We start from the raw sequence: 17131 nt of genomic DNA, 5'->3' as shown, positions 1-17131 counted from the left end.
AACTTTAAGAAAAATGGTTTTCTTAAATATTACTTGATGTGTATTATATAAATTATGGAATAATTTATATATTATGGATTTAATTATTTATAGGTTAAATAATTAATTTATTTATGTTACATTTTATATATAAATTGGTTTTATATAATAAAATGTGTATATAAATTAAAATGGAAGTTTTATAGAATAGTTTTATAAAATTTATATTTTATAAAACTTATTTTAAAAAAACAACTAGTTAGTTGCCTTGGAGTCTTGAATAACACATGCTAAAGATGGTTAAGCTTTTCCTTTAATCAAGAGACTTGTTCATTGACTCCTTGGGAGACTACTAGAAAAGGATACACATGCAAATACACTTTCAAGTGATCAAAAAAAACTGCATAATTTCTCTCCTTGCTGCTGCTGAAAACCGTAGGTATTGGGGGGCAAGAAGGGATCATAATTTGGTTTTTGGCAAGCTAAATTCAAGTGCAATAAAATCCTAACCAAAGCTAGGTGTTGGTGCACAAGTTTGGGGTATTTCTCCTTGAGGTTTCATCCATTTGAAGCTCCATTCAACATCATCATCTTCATCTCTTTCAACTAGCTTGGAATAGGTATAACATCTTATTCTTGCTTGTAGTTTGTAAGTATATATCACAACTTGATTCTAATTGGGATTTAACTTTAATTGGCTTAAAGTTTAACAAGTCTAAAATTGGTAATTAACATGCTTCCGCTTTCTTAATTTTAAAATGGTTTAAGTATATTATGAACTTGTTAAATCACAACAATGGTATCTAGAGCCGAAGTTGTTGAAATATGCTTCGAGATGGTTATTAAACCCACTATAATTTTGCATTCTATGAACATGCATGAAGTAGAATGTAAAATTTTCGGTTTTGGGTGGTTTGTCTTTTTGGCCAAAATCACTTGTGATTCTGCATTCTGTACTGCCAATCACTTGTGATTCTGTACTGCAAATCACTTGTGATTCTGTACTGCCAATCACTTGTGATTCTGTGTTGCCGATCACTTGTGATTCTGTACTGCCAATCACTTGTGATTCTGTATTGCCGATCACTTGTGATTCTGTATTGCCAATCACTTGTGATTCTGTGTTGCAGATCACTTGTGATTCTGTGTTGCCAATCACTTGTGATTCTGTATTGCCTATCACTTGTGTAGTTGATGTTTACAATCTAAGCCTTGACCTTGTGTTTGGTTGCATGCATGGTTGATTGATATTTATTCAATTGGTTTGTAATAATATTTATTCATTTGGCATGTAATAATTCATTTGGTTATGTAATTTATTTTATATTTGGTATGTAAAATAGATTAGGTTGTAATTTCATTTTTTAGACAAAATGTATTAGGATATATTTTGTAAAATGATGAAGAATGATGAAGACTTGAAGAACACATGAAGAAGCATTTGGATGCAAGGTTAAGTGGGAGATTTGAAATCTCCTACTTTGTGTAATTACCCCTTATCCGGTGGCATTTGTTTTCGGCTAAACAAATGTCTACCAATATGGCTTGATTGTGAACATATGATTTTGCATGCGTGGTTGTTTTGTATGATTATGTGGATTGTATGTTTGTATGCTACAAGTTAATCACACAAGTTAACAACAAGCAAAATGGAAATTTAATTGGTTAAATTATACATTAATTAACAACATGCAAAACGACAATTTAATTGGTTAAATTAAAAATGGCTAAAAGGACATTAATAAACGGTTATTAAGATCATGATTAGGATCATATATATAAAATGGTTTATGGACATGAAATTGACTTTTCATAATGAACTATACACCAAATGCATGTTGGTGTATGGTAAAAGTTTTCTCAAACTAGAATTTATGAAAACTTAAAATCCCTTAACTAAAACAAGGCAAACAAGTTAAACGCCATCCTTTTGTGGAAACACTTAGACATATTAGGAATCTCTTGATGGGATAAAGGTCACCTAACCGTCATGAGTGAACTAATGTGAATAAGGTACACTTCGCATACATGTGGGATAAAGGTCACCTAACCACTTGTATATTAAGTCTACATGTTTACACAAGTAGGACGACTTGATTTAGGAATCATGAACTTAGGGTCACCGAAGCATGAGGAACAAATAGGCGTTGATGGGATAAATATGCCATGCAAAAGGATTGCATGATCCCATAACTTAGAAGTTGCAAAAGGATTGCAATTGTCATTAAGACTACCTAGCTAAATCAAATGACGGGATAAAGGTCACCTAACCGAAATTTGATTTACCGTTGGATTCTAATATTTAATAAAACAAATTAAAAGGGTATTGTTTATTAAATTTGAAATCCATACTTAAAAGAACTTTGTTGAATTTTGTAGATGGCCGCTAATAACAACAACAACATGAACAACGCACCACTTAACTTTAACAACCTATCGTTGCGGTCTCTCCTCGAGAAAGACAAACTCAACCATACAAACTTTATGGATTGGTTCCGCAATCTACGGATTGTCCTCAAACAAGAGGATAAAATGTATGTGCTTGAGGACCCCATTCCCGATCAACCGGATGAGAGTGATGTGGAGGCAATGGCCTCTTACGATAAGTATTGCCACGACTCCCTTCAAGTCTCATGCTTAATGCTTGGGACTATGATACCCGAACTCCAAAAGGATTTCGAACATCATAGTGCATATGACATGATTACGCAATTGAAGGAGATGTTCCTTCAACAAGCACGTGTCGAGCGTTTCGAAACGGTTCGGGCGCTTCATGCTTGTCGTATGGACGACACCCAATCGGTTTCATCTTATGTACTTAAGATGAAAAGCCTTATCGATCGTGCTAACCGTCTTAACCTTAACATATCTAATGAGTTAGCCACCGATCTTATCCTTAACTCCCTATCAAAGAGGTTTGATCAATTTGTAATTAATTACAACATGAATGGGATGGATAAGAGTATAGGTGAGCTTCATGGTATGCTTAGGACGGCGGAAACAAGCATGGGTAAAAGGGCTTTACCCGTGTTAGCAATCGATCAAAGTGGGTCTAAAGGTAACACCTCTAAGCCAAAAGTGGCTAAGAGAAAAGGACCCGCCCATCAAGGCAAAGGGAAGGGGAAGATGGTTACCCCAACCATCAACAAGGCTAAGAAGCAAAAGGTAGCCGAGAAGGCAAACCCCAAGGAAGACCCATGTTTCGGTTGCGGTGAGATGGGTCATTGGAAACGAAACTGTCCGGTCTACCTTAAGGAGTTGAAGGACAAGAGGGATGCAGGGCAAACCTCGGGTAATATATATATGGTATATATAGAGCTAAGTATTACTTCTTCTAATACATGGGTATTAGACACTGGATGTGGAACTCATATTTGCAATTCTTTGCAGGGGTTCAAAAGAAGTGATCATAAGGCGGGAACATCAAGTCTCTATATGGGCAATGGTGCAAAGGTGCATGTTAAAGCTCAAGGAGATTTTATTTTGAAGCTTCCAAGTGGATTGGAACTTATTTTAGAAAATGTTTTGTATGCTCCGGATTTGTGTAGAAACATTATTTCTATTTCTCGCTTAAAACAATGTGGTTACGTTGTTAATTTTATTGATGATGATATTCATGTTTCTAAAGATAATGTATTCTATTTCAAGGCTTCGCCTTCAAATGGAATTTATGAATTGGTTCATGATGACACATCATCTAGTAGCTCAATGTACCATACAAGCACCAAGAAACTCAAAAGGGATTTGAGTGATTCCTACTTATGGCATTGTCGCCTTGGTCACATAAACAAGAACCGAATACATACACTTCAAAAGAATGGACTTTTGAAATCAAATGAAATGGATTCGTTTGAAGTATGTGGATCTTGTTTACAAGGCAAGATGACTAAAGCACCTTTCAAAGGGACCTATGAAAGGGCTAAAGATTTATTGGGATTAATACATTCGGATGTATGTGGACCCTTTAAACCCATGACTAGGAAAGGTGAAAGATACTTTGTTACTTTCATTGATGACTTTAGTCGTTTCGGATATGTCTACTTATTAAGACACAAGGACGAAACGTTTGAAGCATTCAAAGAATATCAAAACGAAGTACAAAATCAACTCAATAAGACAATTAAGGTACTACGTACCGATAGAGGAGGTGAATACCTAAGCGATGCCTTCCAAGATCATCTTAGGAGTTGTGGGATTATCTCACAACTTACTCCACCCGGAACACCCCAACTTAATGGAGTTTCCGAAAGGAGGAACCGAACCCTAATGGATATGGTTCGATCTATGATGGCAAGAAGCTCGTTGCCTCTATCATTTTGGGGTTATTGTCTAAGCTCCGCGGCTCGTATTTTAAATATGGCCCCAACCAAGAAGGTGGAACGAACTCCTCATGAGATGTGGTTTGGAAAACCTCCTTCTCTTTCATACTTGAAAGTATGGGGATGTGAAGCTTATCCTAAGCGTTATGTAGCAAATAAGCTACATGCTCGATCCACAAAGTGTATCTTCATAGGATATCCCAAAGATGACATGGGATATTACTTCTATGATCCATCCGAGCAAACCGTATTTGTTGCTCGGAAAGCGGAATTCCTTGAAACCAAGTTCCTTATGGAAGGTGATGGTGAAAGGAAGATAGATCTTGTAGAGGTACAAGATCAAGCCGATGATACACAATTGGTTGGCACTAGTACTCAACATGAGGATGTTGAAAATGTTCAAGTGGATGATCAAGGTACACAAGACGTTCGAAGATCTAGTAGGATTAGTAATCCTCCCGAGAGATATGGGTTTCTCGTGGAAGGTTGCTATACGGTTGATTTGGATGAACCGACAAACTACAAAGATGCTTTATCAAGAATTGATAAAGATAAATGGCAGGAAGCCATGAACGCCGAGATGCAATCCATGTATGAAAACCAAGTTTGGGAACTTGTTGTGCAACCTCCTAGCTCCAAGCTAGTTGATTGCAAATGGCTTTTCAAAATGAAAACCGACATACATGGAAACTTGGATACATACAAAGCTAGACTTGTAGCAAAAGGTTTCACTCAAACTCAAGGGGTTGATTATGATGAAACTTTCTCGCCAGTGGCAATGCTAAAGTCTATTAGGATATTATTTGCCATTGCTGCTCACTACGACTATGAAATATGGCAAATGGATGTCAAAACCGCTTTCCTAAATGGATATCTTATGGAAGATGTCTATATGGTTCAGCCTGAAGGTTTTGTTGATCCAAAATATCCTAAAAGGGTATGCAAGTTAAAGAAGTCAATCTACGGATTGAAACAAGCATCTAGAATGTGGAATCATCGTTTTAACGAGGAAGCCGAGAAATTTGGCTTCATTAAAAATGGTGATGAAGCTTGTGTATATAAGAAAGCTAGTGGGAGCACTATCATATTCCTTGTACTATATGTGGATGATATATTATTATTTGGGAATGATATTACCACAATGCAAGGAGTCAAAACTTGGCTAAAGAGTTGCTTCTCCATTAAGGATCTTGGAGACGCACAATACATATTGGGGATAGGGATCTATAGGAATAGATCCAAGAGATTGATAGGTTTAAGTCAAAGTACATACATTGATAAAATCTTGAAAAGGTTCAAGATGGAAAACTCTAAGAAAGGTTTGGTACCTATTCAAAGAGGAACCGTTCTCAATTCATCTCAGTGTCCTACCACGAAAGATGAACAAGAGAGAATGAAGAAAGTCCCATACGCATCTGCTATTGGGTCTATCATGTATGCGATGATATGTACTAGACCGGATGTGTCATGCGCTCTAAGCTTGACAAGTAGATACCAGAATAACCCAGGAAACAGTCATTGGATTGCTGTTAAAAGTATATTGAAATACCTTAGGAGAACTAAGGATATGTTTCTAATATATGGGTCTGGTGAGGAGGAACTCGCCGTAAAAGGTTACGTGGACGCGAGTTTCCAAACTGATCGAGATGACTCTCGATCACAATCCGGTTATGTCTTCATGTTAAATGGTGGTGCGGTCTCTTGGAAGAGTTCGAAACAGGAGGTTGTTGCGTTATCCACTACAGAGTCGGAGTACATTGCCGCCTCACTGGCAGCTCAGGAAGCTGCATGGATGAAGAAATTCATCGACGACTTAGGAGTGGTCCCTTCCATTCAGGACCCTCTTGAGATCTTTTGTGACAACGAGGGTGCGATTGCTCAAATCAAGGAACCTCGTGCCCATCAAAAGACTCGTCACATTGAGCGGAGATTCAACTACATAAGGGATGAGGTTGAAAAGGGAAAGATATGTATTCACAAAGTTCACACAGATCATAATGTTGCGGATCCACTCACGAAGCTTTTACATGGGCTAAAACATGAGGGACATGTTTGTGCGTTAGGGCTTCGATATTCTAGTGATTGGAATTGATCTACTTTATGTATTGTAACGGAACGAATTAATTCAAACTCATTAATATAACTATGGTGTTAATTTATTTGAGTTATGTTCCTATGTTGCATATTTCATCCATGAATAAGCAACTATTCTAAATTTCCGTAGTCGATCACATTTGTGGGAACAAGTGTGAGGTTTAGACTATTATGAACTTGGATTGGTATACATTCATAGGTTGAATGTGGGGCAAGGTTGCAACCAAGGTTCATAGATATTTGTGGGAAACAAATATTGGAAGACCCGCTCTCAAGAATTACTGTATAGAGCCTTTGTGGTTGATCACATGTAATCTTGAGTAAAGGCGAATATCATTGTATCCTCTGACCTGAGATACATATTGGGTTCGGATATTCACCAAGTACTGTGCCTTGATTCTTTCCTTCGCTATTCTGAAACATGGTAGTACATAAGGAAGAACTCAGGTATATTACAAAGTGTATATTTAGGACGTATGTAGTCAAGATGGAATTTGTCCCTCTTATTCGTTGAGAGTCAGATGTCTAAGGCCTGAAAAGTTAAATCTATAAGAGAGTGATCACTCTGTATCTCTTGGATTTAACATGACATCTAGGACGAAAGGAAATAATGAAAGATTCACCTAATCATATTCGAGATGGGAACTCGAAAGGGATGATGTTATTGAATGGCACAAAGTCATAACATATTAGGGGTGATGGACGGTGTGTTAGGCTGTATCCATCACTTGCATTAATTTCTTATGTTTCTCGTGCAAGTGGGAGATTGAAGGTATTTCGTATGCCCGAGAGACATACTAAATTAATGTGGCTGACGTGTTATGATCCAAGTCGGGTCATACCCAATAACAAACTTACCGACACCTTATTTGTATTTGATTTTAACGATTGGTTCATTGATCAAATACGCGACACTTGAACTTTAAGAAAAATGGTTTTCTTAAATATTACTTGATGTGTATTATATAAATTATGGAATAATTTATATATTATGGATTTAATTATTTATAGGTTAAATAATTAATTTATTTATGTTACATTTTATATATAAATTGGTTTTATATAATAAAATGTGTATATAAATTAAAATGGAAGTTTTATAGAATAGTTTTATAAAATTTATATTTTATAAAACTTATTTTAAAAAAACAACTAGTTAGTTGCCTTGGAGTCTTGAATAACACATGCTAAAGATGGTTAAGCTTTTCCTTTAATCAAGAGACTTGTTCATTGACTCCTTGGGAGACTACTAGAAAAGGATACACATGCAAATACACTTTCAAGTGATCAAAAAAACTGCATAATTTCTCTCCTTGCTGCTGCTGAAAACCGTAGGTATTGGGGGGCAAGAAGGGATCATAATTTGGTTTTTGGCAAGCTAAATTCAAGTGCAATAAAATCCTAACCAAAGCTAGGTGTTGGTGCACAAGTTTGGGGTATTTCTCCTTGAGGTTTCATCCATTTGAAGCTCCATTCAACATCATCATCTTCATCTCTTTCAACTAGCTTGGAATAGGTATAACATCTTATTCTTGCTTGTAGTTTGTAAGTATATATCACAACTTGATTCTAATTGGGATTTAACTTTAATTGGCTTAAAGTTTAACAAGTCTAAAATTGGTAATTAACATGCTTCCGCTTTCTTAATTTTAAAATGGTTTAAGTATATTATGAACTTGTTAAATCCCAACACTGAAGTCATCACGTGTGAACCTGTAAACCACTCAACCGCGATACTTCAGTCGCTTTAGTGATAAAGTCTGCTTGAAACATTCTAGAGTAGTTTCGTCTGTTTCGATAATATCTTTCGCTCGAAAATTCCTTCTTGGAGTCCTTATATTAATACTACACATTTTTGTGCAATTTGAATAATTTGAGATTGGTTTGATGAATCCTTATTCCTTAAACATCTGAACTAATATTTAAATTGGTACTTGATCATACATTGTAATATTCATCTGAGATAAACCAAATTGAAGTATGTAACAAGAAAATGTTCTGAAATTAGATATGAATTAGAAGCAAAATGATAGAAGAAGAAAACTATTAAGATCATTTAGGTAGACTCGAAACCGATTGAAGACCATGTTTCATAGCAGCTTTCCAAACGATATCGATTCGATCAACATCAAGTGCACCAACTTCGTGATGAGTCCATCCTTCCAAGCTATGTACGACTCCTCCTGCATGACACGCATGTACTATTCCTCTTCCCATTGTATACTGCACAATACAAATATATGCTAATTTTAAACAAATTAAATATTTACATACTACAAACTGCAGGTGATGCTATATATGAAACTGTATAATTTGTACCTCACAAGATCCCAGGCCTTCAACGTCATCCGGTAGTTTCATGGCAGCAAGGTCACCGTAAGTACAATCTCTTCTAAAAGCCAAAATGGGCGGCACCACGAACTGATGAAAATGAGTTCCTGATGGTGCCCATCTTTGTTGTCCGGGCGTTATCCACTTTCCAACCACCCACGTCTGTTAACCAACCAAATCGATATGTGATTTTTTCACCTTTTATATGGAAGCTCATATTTATTTTATAATAACTACTACTAATGGTTCAAAAAGTAGTAAAAAAGTTCACCCTGTGATAAATAATAAATAATTACTTCTAGCAATTGAGACATATACTTTTAAATTAAGGTCAACTGGGTCTTTAGAGAAATTGGCCATGGTAATGTAATCCAAAACTTTTGAAAAGTTCTAATGAGTTTCCTTACAACTTATTGGGTCCTATACCAAATTTAAAGGAATGGATCACATGGGTATCAATTACTAAAGCTCAATATACATGGATAGGTCTAATGGCTTTTATGAATGGGTCATATGACTCGAGCATAAAAAAGTTTTATTTGTCAAACATTTATGAAAGGAATCATGGTTATATTGTTTATTGTGTATATTAATAATATTTCTTATTTCTTATATATATATAAATCGTAAATTTAAACGTAAAACGTAATCATAAATGTAAAAGTCGCATGTGAAAGTAGATGACCTATTTGGACCCATTTGACCCATGACCCGTTCCGACACGTTACCCAACCCGACCCAACCTGACCCATTTGGACCCTTTTAAAAATTTGACCTGTTCGACCAAAGACCCATTTCAACCCAAAATCGTTTTGACCCGTTACCCAAACTGATCCGTTTGCCAGGTATAAAATGATCAATACCTTGCAATTTTTTGCTGCTTGGTACTTGCTGACTTGGATTAAATTCTTCTGGCAATCTGCTGGAGCTTCTTTTTGGATGTTTTGAAACCTTTCATGTGACGGAGTCAACATCTGTATAATTTATTTTCAATTTGGGTAAAGACACAAATAGTTATTCAAATAATCATACAGTAAAGTAGTTAATAAATATTTAAAAATGAACTTGCGGGCATAGCTCAACGGTTCATCTATGTACTTTGTGTCATGGAATACGGAGATGTCATGCGTTCGATCCTTAGGGATGTGCGTTCGATCCTTAGGGATGACATGATTTTCTTTAAACCAATTGAACACCAATAATGGTGGTATATATTGACCCTATAGGGAGGTTTTACTGGTTTCGTTCACGGATCTCTACTCGGAACACTGCCCGAATGGATGTGTTCTCGGGTACCGTCGATCGGGTTCGGGTTTCCGCCCGAACGTGTGTGTTACATGCAAATAATGAGGGTCGTTGAAATAAATGATCTACTGATGCAAAAAAATCGCCGTTCAAAAAAAAAAATTTAATAAACATTTAAATGTATTGCAAGTTCTAACATACGAAATAATGTTCCGACACTAAAAGAATATGTGATATATAGTACTTAGTACTACGTATTAAATTGTATGCTTAAATAAAGTAGCATACGTGTTCATCTACATCCAAACCTTTAATGTGCCATCCAATATTAATTTTTTAAAATACTTATCATTCGTTAGAGTTATGATTGGTGGTTGGCACTTCAATTTATCTTGTTAACTTGTCACTTATAGGTAACCTTTAAAAGATGGTTTCAAGTATTTTGAACTTGTATATGATGGTGAGCTTGCTACATAATAACAGCTAGGGATCATTAGTCTTTGTACGCAACCAAACTAATAACAAAAATGTTTTACAAGTCCATTTTTTCATTTTTCACTACTTCTCTGTCCCAAATAATATGTCTGGTTTGACCTTATTTCTTAACTCCGACCTTAAAATAAATTATTTTGCATTATATAATACTCGTACTTGATGAAAATAAAATTTATATAAATAAATTAAGTTTTATATGTACTTTCATTTGTTATAACTTCATCAAGTATTATATAACATAAAAAAGTTATTTAAAGTCAAAGTTAAAAAATAAAGTCAAAACAAGACTATTAAATTAGAACTGATGGAGTATAACGTTGAATGTTATAACAATTAAATATTAGGTGGAATGTTGAGAATTAAGTACTAATATACTTACAAGAACACGAACGCCTCGTCTACAAAGATAAAGGGCGATTGCACGTCCAAGCTTTGAAGTGGCGCCGGTCAAGAACACTTCTTTTACATCTTCGTGAATCTCGTTAAGTATTACAGCAGCCGTCAATGTATTCCCATGGACTACTCGTACTTTCAGATTTGGGTGCTTTTTCACAAACAACGTTCCACCTCCGTTGAGTGCTTCATTCTACATTCTCAATATTTAATCGATCAATATTTCTATAAAGTAGTTTTTTTCTAGCACTTTGCTACTACTAGTTATTATTATTATTATTATTATTATTATTATTATTATTATTATTATTATTATTATTATTATTATTCCGTAAAACAATATTGCTATATGAAAAATGGACTTTTTCAATAGATTCTAAATTTCTAATCTTTTACGGTCCAAAGATAGGCGCAAAAGTGAACCTAATTAAGAGTCCTTTAAGGACCTTCAACAAAATGTATTATTCATCAATTATTTTATAAGGTGGCATTTCCATCAAGTATACATCCTTTTCACAATGAAAATATATGTGGACGCCTCTAAATCACTATTAAACCTACATATCTACAACCATACAATATTGATTTTGTTATGTATTGTCCACTTTTGACATTAAATTACATACTCAATAGTTTCTCCGTATCTTAGGGCTTCTTTCACCGTGTCTTCAGCCTGTTTTTTTGACTTTTAGATGATATACGATGTGGACGCTTCTAAATCACTATTAAACCTACATATCTACAACCATACAATATTGATGTTGATTGTTGAATAACAGCAACCATTTCTAGTTTTAATACTTTCTTAACTATAAAACACCTGAGTTTCTTAAATATCATCCTTAAATTATATTCAGAATATTTATCAGAAATCAAATGCTTTTATTTATCCATATACAGGTTAATACGATAATTTTACATCATTTCATTTCAAGTGTTCATTCAAAGTGGTCATCAATTATGTAATTATCATTCATAACCAAATTTTAATCAAAACCTTCAAATCTCATTTAGATTTTAAATTATTCGTTGATCAATTTTTGCACTATCATGTAACTTATTGTTAGACCTTTCTCATGTCAATTGATAATTTGCATGCCCAAACAGAAAATTACCTTATTTAAGGCAGCAAGACTGATGACCTTCACTCCCAATTTGTCAGCCCTTAAAATGGCCTCCTCAATATGATTGTTGATGCCGTTACTAGCGAATGGCAAGAAATACTACATAAACATATGCGCGGATTACATAAGCAAAATGTAGCGAAATGTGCAATTTTGAATTTCGATTTTCTCTAAAAAAATTACCTGAAATCCAAACCGAGGAACGGCCCAAGTTTGGTGCAATCTGCCTCTCAAGTTGTAAAACGACACAAGAAATGTCTTGGCCCGAGCCCACATAATTAGCATCACCACAACAGTAAATGGCCAATATGGAAGCAAGAAAAGTTTGGCACTATAAGGCTTTGATGCAAATGTTCTGAAGACAAATGGAACGTGCAATGCAGATAATATATCCACCACGTGTGCCAAGAACACGAAATCCGGCACCTTCGCCGACTTACCTATATCTGCATATGATCAATAAGATTACTAGATCAAATTGGTGACTACTAGTATTTAGGGATAAGATCTATGAAGTACTGTAAATAGATTACTTGCATATTTCAATAGTAAAAGGGGGTTATTTGTCAAAGAGGAATAGTAGAGGGATATTTTTTTTTTTTTTTAAATTATCCCCTGGATACGTGTTTTGACGTCCAACATAAAACATTTAACGGGTCCCCCTTGAAATCTATAAAGTCACATATGGTCCTTCAATATTAATTTAAAGTTATAGATTATAACTTTCTACCTACTAATAATGATCATAGTCAACTAATTAAATTCAAGTGTGCATATTTACACCTTCCAACAAATCTGCATACAAAAGTCCCTCACCCAACTGATAGGGTTTTTTTCATTAAAAAATTACAAAAGAAAATATCACTTGAATGTATAATTAACCTTTTAAAGTTTAAATATAATGTATGCGAGTTGCAACTCTTATATCCAATAATGATATATTTTATAAAGTTAATATTTATTTTTTAAGTGTACGTTATAGAATATCAGTTTGAAAGTGTTACCTGCTTCTGTACTTATTTTCTTATGTAGATCCCATGATTGTGTGTTCAATGTATTCCACAAGGCATCATAAAGAGGCATAAATAAACAATAATTGTTCTTCATCTCCGTGTGGTGTAAGCTATAGTATCTGTCAAAAATAAACACAGAATAATATATACTACACATTATAAATATAAATAAATATCTTGACTGACACATCTAATAATTCATCAATACTACGTACACTAATAATATCTTTATTAATTACTTAATAGTTATGTTTAATACGGAGTATAACACAGGAAATGTTAACCAATCATACTGCCCATACATGTTTATCGAAGTGTCAAAAGGTTAAAACAATGAAGTTACAACACATTATTTAATGTTTTTACATCAAGAACGAATATGTAGGCTAGGGTCGCTAGAAGTAATTCATACTTCATTAATGTATAGATTTTACATATAAACCGGTTTTACTGGTTGGTATGGTTGGTACATGTAGCTCAGTGGTACCCGTTGCCTTTGAAGCTAGTGACCGCTATGTGAAAGTCTAATGGACGCAGGTTCGGGTCTTACTCTTAGCAAGGATTTACAACTCTTAACAAAGTGAAATGATGATCGATCCTGTTAAATGGGGGTATTCGGTCGAAGTATTTTATAGACATCCAACTCTTACAGATGAGTTTGGTGGATTTCCATACACATGGTTTGGCCGGGTATTCTTGCTGATCTACACCTTTTACCAACTTGTAGAAAGCAAAAGAACCCGAAGGCGACGTTTGAGTAAAACACTCGGCTCTTTCCAGTAACTTGAACGTAGAACTTCATCCATTTACTCATTTATTTCACATTTACATGAGAAGAAACTATATTTTATTCATCTGGTCCTAATTTACTGATCATATATCAATTGGCTATACAACTTGCCAATTAAGATCCATGTTATACATATTGACTTGATATATTGTGTAATGTTTAATGAGGATAGCATATTATATTGTTAAAGGTACACGAGATATTTGTTGTTATAACAAATGAAAAATTATTTTTTTTTAAAAGCCAAAAATTACTAGTATTACGTATTAACATCTATATATGTATGATGATAAACTGAAAAGTGGATATATATCATGATGATAAACTTTAACTATTTACTTAATAAGATGGTTTCAAAATGCAGATATACCCATTGCAGATAACTAAACTTACTCAAGAAAAATGTTACGGAGTAGATGACTAACATTATTAAATATCATCATGTAATTATGTTATTATAATTTATATATAAGTGTATGTTTGTGCTTCAAAGTATCATATACATAACTTAAGATAGATAGAGGTTTAAAGAATAAGTACGAAGTATTAATGTAGTAAATACATGTGACATACTTATTAAAGTTTCTTTAAAATGATTAGTTAATAATACAACAAACTTTTAAAAAATAATAATAATAGTAAATCTAACAAACGACATAAATACATATTTAAAATGATTTCATACGAAAGTAAACTTCGACCATCAAATGGCTATCTTAATTTTTCTTGGCTAATCACATGCTCTATGTGGTTAGTTAATTACATTAATTAGATTCTAATTTCACCATTTTTCTAGCATTTATATTTAGAATGATGATGATTTTTAAATCACTATATTTTTAATAAATATTTTGAAGACAATCTTACATCTAAACTACTTGACATATTATATCAGTATTGTCCATAAATATACTTCTCTCACAGCATACTTGAACCTATAAGTCTATAACTTTTTGATTGACGTGCTCCTCAAATAGTGATAGACCATAAATTTTTTGCTTTTACTTTTCTATAGTACTACCGTCTACCGACTATAATTTTTAATGTTCTATTGTACATATCTACACAATTAGTATTCGTATAATCGAAATAACTTACGTTGGGGTGTAGATAATGTATCTGAAGAAAGGAAATGAGTCGAAAATCCAATGAGGTATGATTTCAACGTTCGAGTGACCCAAACATCGTAAGAAATCAAAGACATAAATATATCCATATATTATGGTTTTAGATCCATATCCCGACAAACAACAACCAAGTATCGGCAGCCCAATGACCACTGCAACTAATAAATCTTCCAAGAAACTGGTGCTTCCCGCTGCGAATATGTTAACAATATAATGGAGTGGTAAGTATTAACAATGATATGTGATGATTTCATAGTACGTACATATACAGAAGATTTTTACACGTATACAACTCAATTGTACATGTTTCTTAAATGAATTCGAGTACATCATGACCACTAATGTCTTTTTTATATACTTTTGTACTATTGTCTTGTTCTCAAATAAAAATCATGTTTCTATATTTTGAGTGATGAGTTTGGTCTATATAAACTTTGAGCATTAATTGAGGGATAACATCATGACCCGTACGAAGTAGTGGAGCGTTGACACTTTGAAACGTTGCATGGGATCAACAATCAAATATATAAATCGATAAATATTAGGAAGAACTACACATATGCTATAATCTAATAATAATAGTAATATTAAAATGGTTACATTATTTAAAAATGTAAACTTATGATAAGTTCTAATTTAAAATAATTGCAGAGCAAACATTATTATTTAGTTGAATGTGACAACACATAATGATCATAAATGAGGGAAGATGGGGGATATGAATGCCATTACCTGTGACCGGTTGAGGTACACTTGATGAATGGTGGAATGAATGGTAAGGGGTAAAAAGGTAATTTCCATGTAAGGATCTATGCACCCAATAGTAAAGTGGCTCTGAAATTAGCACATGTACCAAAACTATAGCAACAATCCCTTTGGATTTCCACACCGGCAAGTTAGCAAATTCATGAGGGAACAAGTAAATAGCCAATGAAGCTATCAGGGCTTGCAAAATTACAAAATTGTCCCTGAAAATAAAATTTCATCAAAACGGACACATATCTAACAAAAGTATAGGTATTGAATGACTAATGTTTCAACTTTTATGTGAATAGCATGGTATATTACAATGGTGTATCAATACTATCATGTTCTGTTTTTTTTTTTTTTTTTACTCAAATTAAATATAAACTGAAAACTTACCAGTCATATTCTTTGTCGATTTGCTCAAAGTCGACACTTTTTTGAAGAATTCGACGATTTCGTGTGAGAAATAGCATGTTACATGCATTAGTATACCACTGATATAGATGAAATCTGAATAAGCTTATTACTAGAACATGGCAACACAAATTGCTTGCTAGATCATCATATCCATAAAACCATGAATGTACAACTTTTCCCACCATGGGTCCAAGTAACATATACTACAAGTTCAACAAACCACAAAATAAACTATGTGTTATGACAAAATCATGTGATATTGTTTTTGCTTTTTTAAACGTTAATAATAATAAAATATAAACTTAAGAAACCGACTTTAAAAGTCATGAAGTAATATTATTTTTGTTTAAGTGAATTAGTTATGATTTACCTTGAATACACCAAGATTTTCCCAAGGCCATGTAGCTAGAGGAGCATTCTTCGACATTTTCGATAGCAAAAAGACGATTGTAACCCTAAACCAAGAAAAACGTGTGTCACGCGGTCTCGGGTAACCTCGTATATATAACCTCGTGCAACCGCAAAATCAAACTGGTGTTAAACCTTTACTCTAAAACATACTGGCAACAATATGAAGCTTTTTTTTTTGTTATAGCCAAAAAGGTGTATCTAATGCTATAAGCTCAACAAGAACTTCAAAGAGGTTTCCAAATAACCAAAGAGTAGGACCACCAAAAAGAGCCTATAGAGATATATAGAGAGAGAAAAGGAGAAAGGTAGAGCAACAAATGGGGTATATTGGGAATTTTGTTTGTGTGACTAAAATGAAGTCATTCATAGATATTATATAGACAATGATATGGACCTACAAGAAAATATGAAATGGCTAACAAAATGCTGCAATGTGGCAATGTTACAAAATAAAGTTAGGAGATAGTGTGGAGGTTGAGGGAAAGGGATTTAATTCAATTTTCATAAATCATATAAAATTATATTTGTATCCTAAAAGTGTATTAATTGTACTGATAATAATATGTTTGTGTTGTAAATTTAGTAGTTAAATATGGATGGTAATTAGTCAAATATGGATAGTAAAATTTGTACTATATATATGTGC

At 33.8% G+C, this 17131-nt stretch overlaps 1 protein-coding gene across 1 annotated transcript; it reads right to left on the bottom strand.

The window, feature by feature from the left end:
- Positions 1-8275: 8275 nt before the first annotated feature.
- Positions 8276-16730, bottom strand: LOC139885080 (very-long-chain aldehyde decarbonylase CER3-like). Its single transcript, XM_071869035.1, has 11 exons — positions 16445-16730; positions 16054-16277; positions 15643-15878; positions 14882-15101; positions 12985-13112; positions 12164-12426; positions 11972-12079; positions 10843-11049; positions 9587-9697; positions 8712-8885; positions 8276-8615 (listed from the first exon to the last, which is right to left on the bottom strand). Exons 1-11 carry the CDS (start codon positions 16499-16501, stop codon positions 8445-8447), a joined length of 1899 nt encoding a protein of 632 aa, XP_071725136.1. The 5' UTR covers positions 16502-16730; the 3' UTR covers positions 8276-8444.
- Between the last annotated feature and the right edge of the window lie 401 nt (positions 16731-17131).

This window comes from Rutidosis leptorrhynchoides, chromosome 1 (assembly GCF_046630445.1).
Source record: "Rutidosis leptorrhynchoides isolate AG116_Rl617_1_P2 chromosome 1, CSIRO_AGI_Rlap_v1, whole genome shotgun sequence".
NCBI classification, from domain to species: domain Eukaryota; kingdom Viridiplantae; phylum Streptophyta; class Magnoliopsida; order Asterales; family Asteraceae; genus Rutidosis; species Rutidosis leptorrhynchoides.
Note: the sequence above shows the minus strand (reverse complement) of the source record. Positions and strands in the feature narration are given on the sequence as shown.